This window comes from Pezoporus flaviventris, unplaced genomic scaffold, assembly GCF_033815535.1.
Source record: "Pezoporus flaviventris isolate CSIRO_AGI_PZ_B2104156 unplaced genomic scaffold, CSIRO_AGI_Pfla_v1 ptg000007l, whole genome shotgun sequence".
In the NCBI taxonomy this organism is placed as follows: domain Eukaryota; kingdom Metazoa; phylum Chordata; class Aves; order Psittaciformes; family Psittacidae; genus Pezoporus; species Pezoporus flaviventris.
The window spans coordinates 52,381,674-52,401,212 of record NW_026892555.1 but is presented as its reverse complement, the minus strand read 5'-3'; the positions used below and the strand labels follow the sequence as shown (position 1 = coordinate 52,401,212).

At 41.8% G+C, this 19,539-nt stretch overlaps 1 protein-coding gene across 2 annotated transcripts in view; it reads right to left on the bottom strand.

The window, feature by feature from the left end:
* Positions 1–3,896: 3,896 nt before the first annotated feature.
* Positions 3,897–19,539, bottom strand: part of RALBP1 (ralA binding protein 1) — a 34,517-nt gene continuing 18,874 nt past the window's right edge. The window contains exons 1-9 of one of the 2 annotated variants that reach the window (XM_061448801.1): positions 13,263–13,357; positions 12,537–12,995; positions 10,369–10,718; positions 8,811–8,972; positions 7,804–7,935; positions 7,202–7,309; positions 6,331–6,452; positions 5,815–5,938; positions 3,897–5,547 (exon numbers count right to left, since the gene is read on the bottom strand). In XM_061448801.1, coding sequence (XP_061304785.1) covers positions 5,281–5,547; positions 5,815–5,938; positions 6,331–6,452; positions 7,202–7,309; positions 7,804–7,935; positions 8,811–8,972; positions 10,369–10,718; positions 12,537–12,995; positions 13,263–13,281 — 1,743 coding nt within the window. In that variant the 5' untranslated portion in view covers positions 13,282–13,357 and the 3' untranslated portion in view covers positions 3,897–5,280. Of the gene's footprint in view, positions 5,548–5,814; positions 5,939–6,330; positions 6,453–7,201; positions 7,310–7,803; positions 7,936–8,810; positions 8,973–10,368; positions 10,719–12,536; positions 12,996–13,262; positions 13,358–19,539 lie in introns of those variants that run through there. The other variant, XM_061448800.1, reaches the window with a different exon arrangement.

Here is a 19,539-nt window from a genome sequence, read left to right as displayed (position 1 = left end):
CTTCATCTGTTGATCCGCAGTTTCTCAAAGGCAGTATCATAGCTCCATCCCCGCCTTCTTGGTAGAACACCAAATCAGCCCTTCACAAGCAATTTTCATTGTTTTCTATTTAATCTCTTGGCTCATTCCTTTTGGAGCTTCTTCATGGGAAATCCTTTTATTCCCATGTCATGGTTATGCACTGTCTGCCTTTCTCCCACTTGTTTTTCATAGCAGGTTCTCTGTTTTCAGTTGTTCCTCCCAGACATGTCAGGAATTAGTAGGGCCGTTTCCTCACCATGCTTTCATGTAGATTCCATGCCCACAGAAACAGGCAAATGTCTGGAACCTTCTGGAGGGCAGTTTGTTTTTAACTAAGGTATGATTGATGCTTGGGAATCAGTCTTTGCTGTTTTGAACGTCCCAGATAGCTGTTGCACAAATTCCTGGCCCTGTGGACAAGATCCTAGGTTTATTAGGACTGCAGAACAGCAGCTGTTTTCAGCCTAGCTGAAATAAATGCCTGCAGGGGCTTGGCAACCCTTCAGTGTAGGTGTAGGTCTGTGATGGTTTTCATGTTCTGTCAATGGATCATGCCCCTCAGTTGCTGGTGTTTGTCCCCTTTGCCCTGTCAGAGGTCAGGGTTCAGAGCTGGCCGATTTGAATTGGCAGTGAGTGGGCAGAGAGGGGGGAACGGTGAAGCTTCTCCTGTGGCTCAGGCATGCTCTTCCACTTCAATTGGATCTCTTCCTGTTGGCAAGGTCTCCTTGTGTTCCCTTTGGCGTGGAAATTTGGGTGCATTGCTCATGTTTTCTGACCTAATTTCAGCCTGGGGACCTCTCTGCCTTAGTTGGGAGGGAAGAGGGACAGGCAGATGGACAAAACCTAGTTCTGTATTCTGCTTGTTCTCTCCTGTCAGTTCTCTCCTCTCTTACACTCGTCTTCCTATCTGCTGGCATTTGGACAACATGGGAAGAACATTTAAAGTGATTAATCTTGTCTTTATATGCAGAGTTAGAACATACTGATAGACTGCCTTAAGAATACAAGACTGACAGGAAGCTCACTGAAAATAGGTACAGTGATTCTCCCCACTGGGTGCTTTCAGACTCTGCCTTTTAGTTTTACTGACTTTACTTAGATGAGGAAAATAAAGAGCCCAGGGTACTGGGACTGTTTTAGGGCTCTTGCTGTAGAGGTTGGACTACAACAAGCCCATTAAAATACACTGGGACTTAGCAGAGACAGGTAAACAGATGTTCAGTCATCTCACAGCCCTCTAATCACGTCTGCTTGAAGTCCCGTGACCCATTTGCAGAGGTGTAGTAATGTTTCCGTAGGGGGAGTGTTTTCAGAGGATGACCCACCCACGGGTGGTTTTGGTTGAGGACTGGAAAGTGACGGTAGTGCGCACGCTTCTCTGCATGTGTTTCAACAAGGCTGCTGAGAGGAGGAGGGAGGGAGGCACTGTTAGAACATCTAAAGAAATGACAGTTACTTGTAGTCAATCCAGGTTTCCTGTGTAAGAACCAGAAAGGCTTAGTTTGAGTAAGCTGACAACAAAGGCTCAAATGGGGCTGGGCCACTTCTCTTGCAATGGTCATTTATTTCACAGTAGCTGAGGCTTGGCTAGTGGGGCTGTGCCTCGTCTCCCTGGAACTGGGATGACTGGCAGCCATCCTCTGTTATGCTTAAAGAACACTGTAGAGAACTTGTGCTGTTGGATGGAAGCCGTATTTGGTCTGGATGAGGCATTTTTCCCGCTGCGGATGAAGGACTGTGAGTCAGAGGTACATGCTGAAAAGTGAAAACTCTTGACAGATTAAGCATGGTCACACCTCTTTTTGATAAGAGATGTGGGTTGATACTTTAATATTAATTTGGTTTCAATTACATTTTCATTACATTTAATTACAGCCAGGGGACACAGAGGTAAAAATGAATCCCTGCAGCACTAGTACTGGAGCTAGGGGGTGGAGGTGGGAGCTTTCTGTACAGTGGTCCTGCAGCTTCGTCATAAAGGACGATGGAGTGGGGTGTACAGCAGTACTTTCAGAGCACCTCACCATTGGGGAAGAAACCTACAGTTGTATCAGAACAGGTGGCTTCTGCTTCCATGAGCAGGAAGCTGAGCCAGCATCAGAACCCTGTTGTGGGAAGTGCATAGCCCTGGAAAGCTGGCTGGAATCCTGTAAGGTGCTGGACAAGAGGTGATGTTATTAGGCTTGTGGTAGGGATGTGATCTGAGGGGAGTACTGCTTGGTTGTTTTTTAACTTTTCTTTCAATAACTAACTAAAACGAACACCCTCACCTCTTTTCAGCCATTCAGGCAGCAACAGTTCACTTCCGGCTGTTATTTTTTCAGATGAGACTTTATTGGGAGGAAAAAAGACCCTGTTTGTAATGCAAGGTGTGTGAAGCTGATTCACTGTACAGCTGCAGTATTTCAGGAAGTATGAGTGTAAATTCCAGTTCGATGCAAGTAACTGTCTGCTGTGTCCTGATTCATACTGGTGGTGTACTCCCAGTGACTGACTTACACCGTGCTCCCTCCTCCTTTGGGTTTCAGACTGAGTGACCAGGCTTGTGTTGAAAAAGGTAAGTAAGTGTGGGGTTGTCTCACTCCCCCAACTTCTCTGAAGTACCGCTGTGTAGTGGAAGCACTTGGTCTTCAAGAGGAAAGCAAATGGGCCACATCAGTCTGTCGCCTAAATTTTAAGTCCAAAACACTAGCAGTAATGCTGCAGGCCTATTGCTTCCTCACTCCGGTAAGGGTAGGTCTGTCTGGTGTTTTGGCCAAAGGATGTGACACAGGTTCTGTTGTATTCAGCATGTGCAAGCTGTACACTGTTGAGAAGAGTCTTACTTTAAGCCAGTTTAAATGATGCTTGCTAACTTTGAATTAGTTAAATGAGTTATTCAAGGCATGTATGGACTCTGTGGAGGTGGCCTGTGGAGTAGGCATCACTAGTGCCGTGGGAGGGGAGCTGCAGCTCATAGGTCAGTGCAAGGTTCTTGGCATTGGTATGTCAGATTATAAAGTGATCTGAAGAGCACACTCAGATTATTGTGTTTCAGTTACTTTCCATTTTATTTGAAATGAGCTTTGTTTTTTTTTTGGCTGCGTATTTGCAGCTGCTGCCTTTGAAATCACTGCTGCTAGCATTGCTTCTCCACAAGCCCTGTGAGCACTGGGGTAATGCTGCTGTTATGGGACTTGGGGCAGTCAAACCCCTTTGGGGAGATCATCAGACAGGAAAAGCAACCCCTTGCCAGAGGCAGGCACTTGGCCCTTCGTGCCAGGGTCTGGTTTTGGACAGGGCTCAGGGGCTGTGGCTCCCTGGACCCCCTGCCCTGGAGCTGTTGGGTTTCAGAAAGATGGGATGGTGCTTAGGCAGGGTTGGCTTGCATTTTGGGTTTTAACTGCAGGCTTTACAGGAGTTTTATCAATAACTAACTGTGTCACTGGATGTATCATTTTAAAGAACACGAAAGAAAATGTCAAAGAAACATCGTTCAGGGGTTCTGAAAATGAATTTCTGGTTACAGTTGCTGTATTTCCACAGGAGCAACAATCCCACTTCCATCTGAGACTTCAAGGGGAACACTTTGAGCGCAGTGCAAGGCTGCAGGAGAAAGAACAGTGGTCATGTATAGAAGTGATGATGTGAATAAACATGATGCGTTTTTACCTCCACCACTGAACTCTCAAGTAGTTATAGAGAAGCCAAAGTCTTAGAATCTTTAATTTGATCAAATTAAACTCTACCTTCAGCTGAGTTGTGGAAACTTCCTCTAACACTGAGCTGCAAACAGTGTTCTCTCAGAGGGAGGCCTATTAGAAAGCCTGAATTCGTTTAAACCTCTCCTAGAAGCGTAACTACCATGTGCATTATGAAGCAGGTAAATTAGAAACTACTTTCAAATGGCTGTTGATTTTATTTGCTTGATAAATACAATCCTAACAAAATAAAAGTTAATCGATATTAAGAGATTTGTCTGAACATTAGAAAAACCCATGACAATTCAATAGGAATTAGTGTGAATTAAACCAAAAAGTTTAAATATTGCCAGCAAATATAAAATGTATGTAACGAAGGCAGGGGAGGATGCTTTAGTTTACATTTGTCACCCGACCACATTTTCTGTGTTTATAAACTTCTTTCCCCGAATTTTAAAAAAATACTATGCTGTTTTCTATAACATATCAAAGCATTATTTGTACAAAATCAAATCATGGCCAATGATTCACAACAGTGCAATAGAGAAAGAATACAACCCCATCCAACAGGTGCTGAAAATATCCAGGTTAGAAAATACGATCGCCTCTACGCACACTGGGGAGTTCGCTGTCTGCAGGTGGAGTCATGTGAGTGTATCTGAAACATGAATACATTGAAAGGCCCCTGAATGCCAGCGTGGATGGACAGAAGCTGTTGAACTGCTGGGGGTTGTGTTTTAAATAACCACCAGAAGAGGCTGTTGCTGAACCCCTGGTGTCTCCCAGGGCATTGCCTGTACTTCAGGCTTATTTGGAACCCTTAGAATGGATGAAGAAAACACTCTTGGCTGGATGGCAGCAGTGTGAGCACAGCCTGTCATGAACAGGTATGAGGATGGTGGTTTACAGATGGGTTATCTACATGGCTAAGAGACACGAACAGCTCTTGATGAACGTTTCCATCATACAGGGACATAAATAACATCTCTCAAGTCTTTACATTTATTCAGTACATCTCAGAACAAAAATGAAGCTTAACGGCATGTTGGGTTAACACGATACCCCGCAGTCTCCCACGTTTTCAGCCAACCCAGAATAAATTTAAAGCTCCCTTGTATAGCATCTGCATCAGAAAGGTATCAAAGGCACAAGCAAGAAGTGACTAGGTTAATAAGCAGAAGTAATGGTGAATGAGGATGAAGAGAGTCACAAGGCAAATAATGAGTAAGTGTGGGTGGGGGGTGGTTTTATTTACTGAAAATAAGATCTTCCAATTCTGCTCCAGTGAAGGTAAAGAATGACTTTGTTTAAAATAAAACTTACTGGATTATTTTAAATCACCTGAAGGAAACGCTCTCAAAATAATCTGATGCTAACTGCAAAACTCTTCTGGCCTCTCCAAACTCACCTGAGTCTGATGAGTAGAAGCCACAAGTATTAGAGACTAAAGTCTCCAGGACTTAAAAGAAAGGTTTCTTTACAGAATGTACACAGCCAGCAATGCTCATTTGTGCAGTTTGACTCAGATTACAGTAACTTGCACAGTTCAGTTGGTTTCACGCATACCAAAGGAGCCTGATCAAATTGGAGTTTCTTTCCTGTCTTTGCTTGGTGATGGCTTCACTTGCTGCTCCTTGTTTGCTTTTGGCTGCTCTTTGGCTGCTTTTGTCTCCAGGACACTGTCTCTCTGCTGCTGTTCAGAAACAACCCCACGTTTTTCTGGGTCCTCTTCCTCCTGCACCTGCTGCTCTGACTTGGCTCGCTGCAGTAGCCGGAGCTGCACCCGCAGTTCTATGATGGCCTCTCGCTCCTCGTGAATCGCCTGGTTCAGGTGATTGTTCTTTATCTTTAAGCAAGGAAAACAAATGTCAGGGCTCCTTCTGGCAGAGGCGGGCAACAGCTAAGGGGGCATATAGCACTGCGCTAGGGAGCTATGCTCTTATCCCAAATGGCAACGTGGACTTGCACACAACAGAGTATATGGGTGTTTGTTATGCCCAGCGACAACTGATGCCAAACTACGAGTCTGCATATGTGCAAGTACCTCTGCACAGACTAAATCCAGTAACCAGAAGGGGAAGAGTGCCAATGAATGCCAAGACTCCAGTCTTACCTCTAGTTCCTCGTTCTGTCTCTGCAAATCTTCCAAGATGACCTGCAGTTCTTCCTCATCCTCACTCTCACTTTCACTCTCAGAAGAGTACTCCTCTGTTTCACTTCGGCCATGCTGCTGGCGACTGAAAGATCAATGACAAACTGATTCAAACACCTCCTCAAGGCTGCCAGAACTGTAGCAGCGTAAAAGGGTTAACCTGGATCCACTGAATAATCTGCAACGGTTTTGAACACCAAGTCAGAATTTCCTTTCAAAGCTTAATTTAATAATGCAGTGATGTCCAGAGGGGATTGTTTTTTTTAAGAGCGCAGGATCTGTTTCCTTTAGATGCTAACTCCACTGTTACACTAACAGAAAATATCCTGAAAGGCCCAAAGCTGCTGAGATTGCAGTAAAAAGAGGCGTCTTTCAAATGTGATGTTCACAGGCTGAGCTTTTAGGTGTGGTTGAGAGTATCATTTCAGAAGAGCACATGTGGGGCAGGAGCTCCGATGCGGGCAGTTCCCCTCTTACCTTTGTATTTCAGCTATTTCGGCTCGAAGGCGATCTATTTCTTCCTTCTCCGAGGCAATCTGTCTCCGCAGGAACTGCTCCATGGCCAGCAGTTCTTCCTGTTCTGTTAAAATCTCATTCTCCTGTAATGATCAATTAGTTCACTTCAGACCTTGACCTTATTTTCTGCAGGAACGTCTGGTAAGCAATGGTGCTGTTCTCTGACAGACTTTCAGCAGGAGTGCTCTGAACTCTGACTCATCAAGGCCTCAAAGCAAATGCAAGTTGAAAACCAGCCATTTCTGTTCTGAATCCTCACGATGATTGCTGCACTGAATAGCCGTGAAGATGACGCACCAAGTTCTGGCATGTTTGGCTGCCACTTCCCTTAAATCACAGGGGAAAATTCTGGCTAACCAGTAAAATAACTAGAAAACCTGAATTACAAAATATATGTCTGAAGGTGAATCTAAGGAGGCAACTACAGGGGAGAGAAGATCAAAGCTAGTCAGGGAAGCAAAGGAAAGCAAAAAAAGCCAGGGTAGTTGCTTTACTTCCTTTGATCAGCAGGGAAGTAGTTAAGGGTATTAAAACAGGTCAGATTTATAAGGGCTCTCTAAGTACTTCAACAACAGAGGCTACCTTTGGTGGTGGTGGTTGCTTCTGCACAGTGTCTCCTTTCTGCTGTTAACAGGTCTCCTCAGCTTTGGGCTCACTCCTGTGGTCACCATTCCTTCCCTACTTTACTTACCATTAAAACAAGCCTTGTCTTTTAATAGAGAGACCCCTTTAAGCCTTCCATGTCCAATCACAAAGGAACGAAAGGGCGTTTAGTATTTTTGAGAGAAGATGGAGCAAGAAAATACCAGCAAACAAGCAGGTAAGTGCTGACCTGTGCAAGCAGGATATTTATCACTTCCTCGTTCTCATTCATTTCTTCTTTGGAGACATCCTCCTTTGAAAGGCTGGCAATTTCTTGTGCAATCTTTGTCTCACACTCCTGCCAGAGAAAGAGAACAACTTTTCAAAGGACAGCTTCCCCAGCCACTTTACTGTAAAAATAGATTTTCCGGAACCTATTATTTACTTTCCAAATACAGAATCACATCGTGGTTGTCTTAAAAGTGTTCAGCAAGGGACGTATGACAGTTTAAAAAAGCATGCTTGAAGTTTGTTAACCTTGAGCTTTCCAGTAGTTCCTCTTGCTACTCCAGGACACACTGTGTCAAGCATATAATGAATCCATGCTCTCTGTCAAACACTAGGTTTTTAATCATGCAATGTGTTGGTTTTTTTGTCAACAGCTGTGCCAACAGGTGGAGATGTTGCTGCCCCTAGGGAGAGCCAGCTAACCAGAAAATGCAATTGCCCATCAGCCACGTAAAGTGAAGATGTAAAATCTGCAGCAAACGGATTGAAACGTGGTCTGATCTAACTGTTACAAATTAGCAATCCACAATTTAGATGCTTGGCCAATAAACAGAAGTTACCCACCTGTCTCTTAGCTTCTCTTAGTTTTCTTTTCAGAGCTGTTAAAATCCTTTGCACCTCCCAGAGTCTCTCTTCTTTGGATAAGTCTTTTATCCCTGCCTGCAAGTCTCTGTGTAAACAGTTCAGTAGGAACTCCTAGAAATATTGCAAATAAATCAGTGTCTTCGATATATCCTAGCACAGCAGGCTAAAATGAAACAATCCTTCTGGCTTCATGGCAACAGGCTTGGGATTCTGGTTTTCAAAGCCCAATATGTCAGCTAACAAGAGTTAACATACATGATCTAGAGCTAGTTGAAGAGCAGTATTAAAGAAATCAAACTCTTTTTTAACATGTCCTCCTGACCTTTAGAGGAAAGGACCTTAAGATCATCTAGTTGCAGGAACAGGGATGCCTTACACTAGACCATGTACCCCAAGGCTCTGTCCAACCTGGCCTTGAAAATTGCCAGGGATGGAGCATTCACAACTTCCTTGGGCAACCCATTCCAGTGCCTCACCACCCTAACAGGAAAGAATTTCTTCCTTATATCCAATCTAAACTTCCCCTATTTAAGTTTTAACCCATTACCCCTTGTCCTATCACTACAGTCTCTAATGAAGAGTCCCTCCCCACCATTCTCACAGGCCCCTTTCACATACTTCCAGGCTGCTATGAGGTCTCCATGCAGCCTTCTCTTCTCCAGGCTGAACAGCCCCAACTTTCTCAGCCTGTCTTCATATAGGAGGTGCTCCAGGCCCCTGATCATCCCCCTGGCCCTTTCTCCCACTGTAAAAGTATTGAACTACATAGCCCTGTCTTTCGTGGGTTGCTCTGCTATATAATCATCACAAGGCCATAACACCTTTCCACCCATAAATGGGGAACAGCATCACTAATTTCTTTTCAGTGGTTTCCACTTACAGGACAAGTGTGATAGAACTACAGTGTCTGTTACAAGCTTATAAGGATTTACTACTGAATGTATAAAAGCCAGGGCAAAGATAAAAACACTAAAGTAATTTCCAACCTGTCGCCTGATTTCTTCTTTGATGCTTTCTTGTGTTTCTGGAAGTGCTGGCATTGTTGCCATATTTGACCAGCGAAGAGGTTTTGTCACCTGCTTCAGGGTAACATTCCCAAAGAACTCTTGAACGTGTGTAAAAAATACATACAGGACACGGTTGCTGATCTGCAGAGAAAGGACATACAAAACAGTGGTTAAGATGACTTTTACTCACATCATCTTTATCTGTGAAGCACAGTATCTTTCTCCAGAAATAGCCTTTAGAATGCCTTTCTGTGACTCGTAGTCATACTAGTTTGTCCTAAGAAATTAAAATCTGGATTAAAAATGATACTTTAAACAACTCGGTGCTGTCCCCAAGGAATCTGTGTCTCTTACCTATGTATCTGAGGCAGTTTCATGCTAAACTCAGACACATCTTAACCTACTGCAATTATTTCCATCACTGGTAGATACAGAGATGTATTACTTTCCTTTTACTAGTGTAAAGGTGGTTAGTGACAACAATGGGTAACAGGCAATACAAACCATACCACACCATGGCTTTCTCTTCCCCAACATGTAAGCAATTTCTACAACATCTCTCTCAGATGATTTACTATAATAGAAAAAGGAGTTTGAAAGGGCCTGTTGCTGCTGTTCTTGTTTTAACATGAGACAGAAACAAGTATTTATTTTGATACCGTATCTTTCATTAAACTGCGGACATTTATCCTGTCACTACCTGCATTTTCTACTTAACAAAAACATGACTGGGCCTGCACTGCTTTGCATTAATTGTTACTTCTTTTCTTAGCTAGGAAGTGTCTGGCATAGCAAAAGAGCTAAGAATAATAGTGCCCAGCCCTTTTGCTACTGGGCTTCCTCCTAGGCTCTTAATTATAAAGCCAAGCTCTTCTGAAGTGTGGGTTTTCTTCTAGAAGACACACACCCAATAATGCCATGTTTCCATTATGCAAGGACTAATTGTGAACTGTATTTAAATTAAACATTTCCAAGATGTTAAGGAATTAATCAATCCAGAATCCACAAACTCCTACTGGAAAACTAAGTCAGTTGTTTTTCCCTGACTGCAGACAGGGAAATGGCTTTGGTATTCTGTCTTGCACCAAAGCCATTAGACAAAAGTCATTACTGCACCAGGAAGATCTGTTTTCAGGACAGGATTCACTGGCTTGATACTAAAATTAAGCAACAGTATAGTCTTCGCTAAATTAATGCTGAATCAAAAGCCCACAGAAATTTGTGTATCTGCATGAATTGTTGGACAAATTCAACATTAAATGACTTCGGTTCGCAGCAGAATTAAAACCCTGACAGGAGTCTTTGTAATACTGTCATAATAAGCCAGGTGTCAGACCCATAGCATGCAAGCTCACATTCAGAAAGTCTTTTGTTCTTCCCTTCCCAGCAGATTAGCTTCCCAGTATATAAAGAGAAGCTGTAATTTAGCTTAACTGTTACCAGACAATACCTCTTTCCCACCTGCAAAAGAATTCCTACAAAGAAGTCTTTCCTGGGCTGAAGTTCTGCTCTGGCACTTGCTGCGTGGCACACATACCTGGACAGTAGGGCTGAGCACTATAGAAATATTCTGGATGTTCATTTTTGTTTCCAGTTCCTTTGCAATAACGTGGTCCATGTGCACAATCAGCCAAGAAATCAGGAGATGGTTACACTCTGGCAACTCTTTCAGCAGCCTCTGGCACTCCTGAACTTTCTCAGCTTCTGTGCTCTTCCCACAAGCATCTTCAAAGCGGGGCATTAGCTCTTTGGTAAGCAAGTTTTCAGGCAGTTCTCGTAGGTACTGTTTCAGCAAGCTGGCTACTGTATTGGGCTCATATTCTTCCAGGTTGGGAGATTCTTCTCGATCATAGGCTGCTTTTAGCTCATCAACTTTTGATTTTATTCCTTAAAATATTTAGATCAAGAATTAAGAGAAATCTTCAACTGTAAATGTATAATAATTATAGTTACACATTTTTTCTTTGAGAGGCACTTATTCCACCTCCCCTTACAATTTAAACTACTTGAGGAACACCTTTTAAAAGTTACCCATGTGTAACAAAATTAAGATCATGACTCAAAATTACATAGATTGTTGTTTCTAAAAGCACCAACTACTCCTATGAAGCAAAACCACAGCCCTGCCAAAGCTCCAAACTGGAACTGGCGCCAGCATTCCTTTCCATCAAAGGACATACAACAGGGTGAGCAAGGGCACGGGAACACAAGATCAATTGTGTATTTTCAATCAGCATCTTTCTGGCTGTTCAATTATAGAGTCCTAAGCCAAGAAGCAAATACGTTATCAACTCAAGTTCTTACCTATATCAACTACCTATAATAGCTTTCCTCTCCCAAACAAGTTCTACCTATAACAGCTTTCCTCTTCCAAAACACACCCCACACTTTTTATTTTCCAGGTTTCCAGCTGGCCCTCTGCAGTGGAGGAATCTCACACAGGATTTTTGACTTGAGGCACTGCATGAATGAAAGCGTGTTCACAAAGTTACTCAACACAGCCAGAGTTTTCTGTGAGGTGTTTTTGTAACTCGGTGACATTCCAATCTTCCCAAACTTGGGGAAATTTCATTCTTAAAGCTCAAACACCCATCTGAGTTGCGCCAACTTGGCTCATACACAACCAGCAAAGCTGGGTGTGCTGAGCCCATGGTAAATGCCAGGTAAAATATACTCAGTTTCATGTCCAAGTTAGGCATCACAACAGCTGGTAGGTTGTTGAGCCACTGGAATTGTCTCTCTGCGCTCTCAGTTTAAGCAGTCCGACACACACAAGAGGGTGCTATTGCACAGGGGAACACTAGATGGTACAAACATCAAAAATGATTTATGGAAAACACACCTTTTATCTGTAAAAATTCCCAACACATCGTGTCTTGAAAAAAACACAGCTGGAATGTTCCAACAGGCAAGATGAAGAAGCAGCATAAGCTGCTGCAGTATTTATGCATGCCTACCACATACCATGCAGATGGACAGCATGAAGACAGCTTAATGGAGCCTTTAAAACCGTTTGATTACTGCTTTTCACTGCTTTTCCTCAAATTCCTTTTCTCACTCGTTCTTGCTCCCTTAAACATACCCACAGAGGTACTTACACAAGTTACTTTGCAGATGCAGTTCACAAACAAAGGGGCCGTTCTCTGTAATGTGACTAAACCTGATGTTCCATTTATGTAAGCTGATGTTACACAACCACCATGGTTAATTAGCCTGCTGCTGCTAAGCTTAATTAGGGGAACTTGGATTTTGTGCTCATTAGTGTATTTGCTCAAAGAAAATAATTTTTAAGGGGGGGGGGGAATCATACAATGGAAGTAACTGGGAAAAGCAATTTAGTGGGAAGCTTAAGTAATAAAGTGGTTGTATCTCATCTTTGCTTTTGCAATCAACTAGCACTGCATTTCTAATGCAGAAGTAAAAAAACAGAAGCTGGCCATACTAACACATTTTATTCATCGTTGGCACCCTACCACAGAAGGCAAAAGCAAGTGGTTTCTTATTGCCAGTAAGCAGTACCGCCACTTCAGCAATTTTTCTGGTACTCCGGACTTACGAGTTACTCAACTTTAACTGCCTGATAACCTTTTGGATAATTAAAATTAATGCAGCTATTAACAGTCCCTAGGTGGTGGAAATGTTAAAATAGTAAGAAAATAGCAAGTAAAGACCTTAGGAACCTGCATGTCAGTGTGCCCAGAGTACCTGAAACTCTGTAGATGCCTTCGCATTTCATGCCATACTTCTCTACGTAATCTATACATTCACGGAAAACTGCTGGCAGGCGGACACCGTCATACATCATGGTCCTGTCTACTGCATCAGACAAAGGAATGCCAAACACGGGTCTATGACTTGGAACATCCACTTGAGGTATCTCTGTCTCCTGAATTGGCTTTTTCTTTTTCTTCTTCTCTTTCCACTGTTTTACAACATCTGCTGCAGTTAAGTCTTTTGACTTCTTCTCTTTATGTTTGTCTTCCTTATGTTTGTCTTCCTTGTGTTTTTCATCTTTGGGTTTCTCTTTTATTTTAAAATCCTTTTCCTTTTTTTTGGAAAAGCTGGGTTTCTTGAAGACATGTATTCCCTTGGACCTCTTCAACTTTGAAGGGCTTTCAGCTTCATCACCAGAACTGTCCTCTTGAAATGCAGCATAACCTTCCGCTATTGGGCAAAGAAGGAGAAGGCAAGAGGAAAGCTGTAAGTCTGTTTAGATAGCATATTGTAAGAGGGAGAGAACAGGCAGTAGTACATAAGGAGAAATGAAAAGAAACATGAGTGAAGAAAATAGCACCGGCTTGACTCTGTGGAAGGTTTTCTTTAGCCTTTACACAATTAAGTGGACAAGGACTAAATCAAGGTTGCATAATCACATCAAAGATAATCCACAGCTCCTGACCAATCTAAACAATTAATACTTTATATACTTACTCATAATGGCAATGTCCATGTTACGGGCTGGTTTCCCCTCTAATAGTCAAGGAAATGCAAAATAAAAACAACTGTCTGGCAACTTCTCTATGTTCCTGTAATCAACAGCGTAAGAGTTGCTGTTAAGGATCATCTACTGCATACACATAAGCCTAACAAGCTTCCATTAAGAAGAAACTAAACTTCAGCCACTTAACTCCCCAATCCCTCCCCAGAACATTATGACTGTTAAGTATGAAGTTAACAGTTTCAGCCTCAAATAAAATACAAAAAAGAGAAAAAGGCCCAAGCACACTTACTTTTCCACTTGACAAATAAAACAATTCCAGTAACATTAGCACAATACCTGACCGTGAAGGTATCTGCCTTAAAAAGAACTTCAAACAAGTCAATGGGTGGAGTACACCGTTTGAGCAGCAGAACACCAAGTGCCGTCTAAAACGTGCACCAGGGCTTTTACTAGCTACGCCTCTGCAGCAAGCCCTGCCTGTCCTCCAGGCAACAACAAGCAAATCTTCAAACATGGACTACAAAAACCAAACCCCACCAACAAAAAACCAACCCATAACCAAACCAACAACACACAAACCAAGGCAACTTCCAAGTCAATTAACTGATTTTACACACACATGTAAGAAAAGCCAGAAACCCGGTCAACAAAGACAACAGTTTACAGGCCCTTTGCACCAGCCAGGTCCCCCAAGGCAGAGGGCAGCCAGCTCTTGCTTCAGTGTGAAGCCCCCATTATACAGATCCTTTGAGGCTCTTCCACTACCCACAGGCAGCAGCTCTGCCCAAGTGAGGAAGCACACTGACAGCCAAGTGCTCTTCCTGCATAGTTTTGGGTGGTGGAAAATTACCCCCTTAGATTATGAGAGAACGCATCACACAAGAGATTATAGGCTGTAATTCTTACAGGTAAAAGATCTTATGCAAAAGAACCAGGAAACATTCAGTCTTTTGTTCTTCCAATTCTAAATTATACCAAGCTGCAGAGTTGCTCAGCATTAATTCAGCACGTCCAAGGAGCTGTCTGTATTTTGAAGCCTCCCTGGCTGCTCTGTAGCAGGCAGCTTTTAACAGTCAAATAAATACAAGAAATGTATTAAAGCATGCCATAAAATAATTACAACTGCCGGAGCAGCTCGGTCTGGACTCTTCCCTAGGGCTACCAAACGCACACCTTCATACAACACAGAGAAAGACTATAGGTAGCACTGTTCCTGTCACAGTGAATTTTTATTACAAAATGCAGATGTTATCTGGACACAACCAGCAGCCAGGTCTCATCCTCCCAGTTTACCAGCTATACCATCATCATCCACTCTATAAACTAAACCCAGAAATGGCTAAGGAAACTTGCAGTGCACAAAGGAAGGATTCACATCTCACTCTGATACAAGAAGGAACTGCTGATGCACCAGCTATGGGACAAAGGAAGAGCACACATCACCACTGTGTTTTGTCAGAATGAGATGGGGCTGGCACCAAGCTTCAAGATTGGGTTCACAGATGTTAAATTCCAAACAGAAAGCCAGATCCCCACCAGACATTGCCCAGAACAACCTGCCCTCAACCTTTCCTGATCACAGTCAAACAGCATAGGGTCACCCCCCAGCATGTCACCTGGGTCAGCACAGGGGACCCAAACTTGGAAGTCAGTGTCCCCAACACAACACCTGCCTTAGTGTCTCAACACTCCATGTTGCAACACAGACCTTGGGTGCTTTCCTAGATCCGTGGTAACATAACACCAGCAACTGCACATTACTGAAACTGGTATTTCTTGACTTCATGAGAAGACAGGAAGGAGCAAGTTAAATACAAAACAGTCTCAGTAATGCTTAGGGATACATACTCCTTAGGTTCACAGAGAATCTCAATCTCCCACTCATACCAAGAGCGGGTTTGTATGTCTCTCAGAGTAGCCCAGTTTTCTTTACCATACTTCTGCTAATAAAGTTAATGTATCCCTTCCACCAGTGATACAATATATTGAAATATAAACAACTTACATTTATACAGGAGGAATTACCAAAAGCAGTAGACAAACCAGGTAATTCTAACATTGGAAAGAAGTATTACCTGCTGTTAGTAAACTGGTATTTCTGCTCACTGTTTCCTCAAAACTTCCAGTACTTCTGCATTTTCCCTTCACTCTAGTGCATGTTAATGACATTTTCCTTGACCTGTGTGAGACCAGTACTAATAAATACTCCAATTTTACCAGCATAACAAGTGAACTATCTGCCAATTCCTTGCTCAGACTTTGTTAGACCTTCCACAAGCATACCTTCACTGCAGTTATTTTAAATAGGATGCTCCAAGTACAGCCCTTATCTTACTGAAAATAATGAAAACCTCTTTTAAAAACAGTAATACTAAAATATTCCAGTGTTACTCTGGAAAAAATTAACTTACAGGCTTAAAAGCTTTGTCACGCAGTGAGGCCACTGTTTCTATCAGTCTGTGTACTCCGGAATGCTTCTCCTGCACTCTTACGATGAAGCTATAATTTCGTGCTATGTAGTATTTACTGTTAACACAAAGGGCTGCATTATATAGAACTGCCCCTTATCAAACCTACCACAAGATACATTTTGTGCATCAGGGCTCTGGTGAGTTTTTAAGCTATTTATACCTCTACACCTCATTTTGGCTCCCTGGGGAAATTTGCATGCATCAGTAATTAATTCACTGAAAGGACACATGGATCACTTTTATATATGGAAGAATCAGTTGGTCAAATATGACTACAGGGACCAAAGTGCAATGCTAGCATTAGTTATCTAACTTCAATTCGTCACAGGGACTGCCATCAGCATATAACATTTCTAAAGAAAACGGTAAGACATACATGGATGCATAATCAGCTTGGGTAGATGGCTTTTATTTCCTCTCCTCACCCACAAGATGTATTGTTGTTAATAACAGAAACTTCAAACTTACAGACACTACCAGCACTTAGTATCCAACTTTCAATTAGATCAGTTTGGTTTTACATTCAACTCACTAATGTGAGCACAGCACTCCCCCAAAATTATGCATTCCAACTACTGCTCAGTGCTATGCAATGAGAGTAAATGAAGCTGAAATATGAAATTTGCCTTACCTAATTTTGATTCAAAATAATCACTGGCACTGAAAAGCAAACTTTTAAACTGTTTGCAAATGGTACTTTGCTAAATACACACTGGTGTATAGATACACATCGTACTTTGTCAGTAGAACAGAATGTGGCAACAAAAAGATAAACCTTGATATGAAGAGCCTCTAATGTTTATCACGGGTAGGAAACTGTAGTGACTTCCTATTCTGTAGATCTGGGAACTGTATTCAGAGCTTCCCCACACACCAGATCAGTAAAAATAACATTCTGTTTGCAATAGCAGCGACGTGGTTGTTTCGTAGGATGACAATGGCCTCCTTACATTTGTAACAGACCTCTCCCCATACACATGAAGTATCTCCATTAGCACTCTGCATGGAAGTGAAGTATCATAAGAACAGAGACAACTTCACATGCCACTCCTCTATGTGAAAGACCTGGGAATGCTATTAGAGCTTTTGCATGGTTGCTGGATGTCCAAGTTCCTGAGAAGAAACTATTTTGGAGAAAAATCCCTTAAGATGACAGAAGAGAGAATAGGCTGATATCTGGTACCTGACAGTCACAGATCACTAGAACCTCAACTCAGCAACTCAGAGGAAGGAGATAAGGGTTAACACCCAATCTGGACTGAAGACTGTTTGGAGCAGGTCCTCAAGTTAACAATAAGAATATTTCAGCCCTCATCTACCTCCCAAAAGAACACCCCTGCCCAACGCATTTGTTGATGCGTTGATTCCCTGAAAACATCAAAGAGTTCATGACAATGATATTACTGTCCTTTCACAAAACAGTTTTGTTTACAGTTCAACCAATTCTCCATTTCCACCAAGAATTCTGTAAAGAAAATGAAAATGATTCTACACAAAAAATCCAGCTGCATATTGAACCCATGCTGTCCAACGGCACCTCAGAAGCAAAACAAATAAGCAGAGTAAGATCTACTACATACAGACTCTTTATCTACAGAGAGTCTAATGGGTAGAATAGCTTTTTTCTTAAGAATGTCTTAGAACCTTTTTCCTTTCGCAAGGAACTCTAATGTTATGACTTTATCAACACACAACTACTGACAGGTGCTTAAACATTCAATCTTAAAAATCAACTATGCTGGTCAGTGTCTCATAGAAACCATTACTGCTGAAGAAAGGTCTATTTTTGCTCTCCTGCTGCCACAGTACAAGTCTTGCATGGAAAGCTCCCTTTGAGTCAGGGAACACATCTGAGATGAAACTATCCCGCTGAAAATAAAATGCATTCTAATCCCTAATACATCCCCTAATCTAACTCGCTCTCTAGCTAACCAACACTCAGTCTGTCAGAGGAGTGGAGAATAGAGATCAGTGGCTGAAACACTTTTCCAGGAGCTGACATTCCACATCAAAACCAGCATTCCATTTTCTATTATCTCCAAAACATTTCTGAAGTTTATATTTAGAGTATTATCAAAATATCCCAAAAATCGAAAAGGTGGAAGAAACCAAAGAATCGGAAGTGTGGAAGGAATAACAAAAGGCAAAGCTGGAAGGGGGACTCTTAAAAAAATCAACCATGTTAAGCAACTGTAAAGAACACCTGTCATTTATGTAAGTAAAATGTCTGTTCAAGGTATATTTACAATAATGCCTATTTTTGGACTGTACAAGATGTACTGAAAGCTTTATATGTAACTTACTCTTACACCTGACTGGCAACTATATGACACACTTACATTAGGGCTAAGAAATGCGTAATGTTTTTTACATTACAGATTGCAGGAGATAATTTGATTCTTCCTCCATATTGCCTTTTTGTGTTTGAGGATTTTTCCTACCTTTAAAGCTTAAGTAACAAAAATTTCTTTACATCAGCTATAAAATGCGTTGTGATGTCTTGTGGAAAAAAACAGCTACAGTGCTAATGTGCACAGACCTGCATGTATTTGCTGAAGAAGCGTTTTTCCTCTTTAGCCTGCAGTTACACTGTCACCAAGAGACAGCCACAAAGAAACCCACACTATATATAATGCTGACCTCTAGCAATTCCAAATTTAGAGGTGTCTAATGCGGGGTTAGAACAGAAAACTGATTTGCAAAGAGTAAAAAAAACTCAACTACTAACAGCCTGAATTTAGACCTATTCAATAATACTGAATTTTCATCACCATTCCAATAATCTGTATTAGGTTAATGTTGTTAGAGGAAAATCCTGAGAAATCACTTTAAACCTGCAGGAATTTATACTATTTGGTTTAACTTGAGGATAATATGTTTTTGAGTTACAGCAGTATTTAGGCACACAGTCTTTAGATAGAGTAACAACAGTCCTCCTAACTGTGGTAGAAACAATTCCTGCATTCCAGGAAACTAGTTTGATTAAAAGCAGTGCAGTGGCAGCAATTCTTAAAGAGTAATTATTTAAATATGTGCATGCATATTACAGACAGTCACCAGATTCATTCTAACAGAATAGTGTGTGCTGTCTCATTGGTTTTGATCTTCCAAACTTCACGTGTAAGCAGTAGCGAGGTACACTGGCAGCCAGAACTTCCAGGCATCAGAGACAGAAGCATGGTAGAAGAGGAACATTATTTTGAAGTTTTGCTAAAACAAATGTCAGTTAAAAAAAGCCCCAGCATGTGGGCTGTGATATTTAGGTTTCAGAGACTTGGACAGGAAGGATCTTTCTGCTACTGAGAGTGCTCACTACCAAATTAGTATTTCCAAGTGCTTTGTTCTCTCAGAACATGTAGAGGAACTCTTACAGAATAGAAACTATTTCGTGTTTGCAAAATTTTCTGCACAAATCCAAAGGTGCAGAAGTTAAGATTTCCCTTGTGTTGTTTTGCTGGAGGGGTACACTTTCTAAATGAAATCTTCCATTCTGGACAGGGATACACTGACAAAGAATGGATTCTACAGTCAAAGCTTTACTTTCCTCTAACCTTTACTCTGTTGGTTCTAGTAAATTCAGATCTCAATGTTGGCTTGCACATTTTTGAACTCTGCAACACCACTTTAGCACTGCTGGTGGAAACTGCATGATCAGATTAAAATGAGAAGCTAGAGGAAAAAAAAGGACACAGACCTTACTGCTTCTCAAACAATGATGCGGTGTGCACAAGACAATTTGAGGTGGTAACAACAGCAAACTGAATACGTGAGACATAAGGGAAAACAGTTAAAGTTG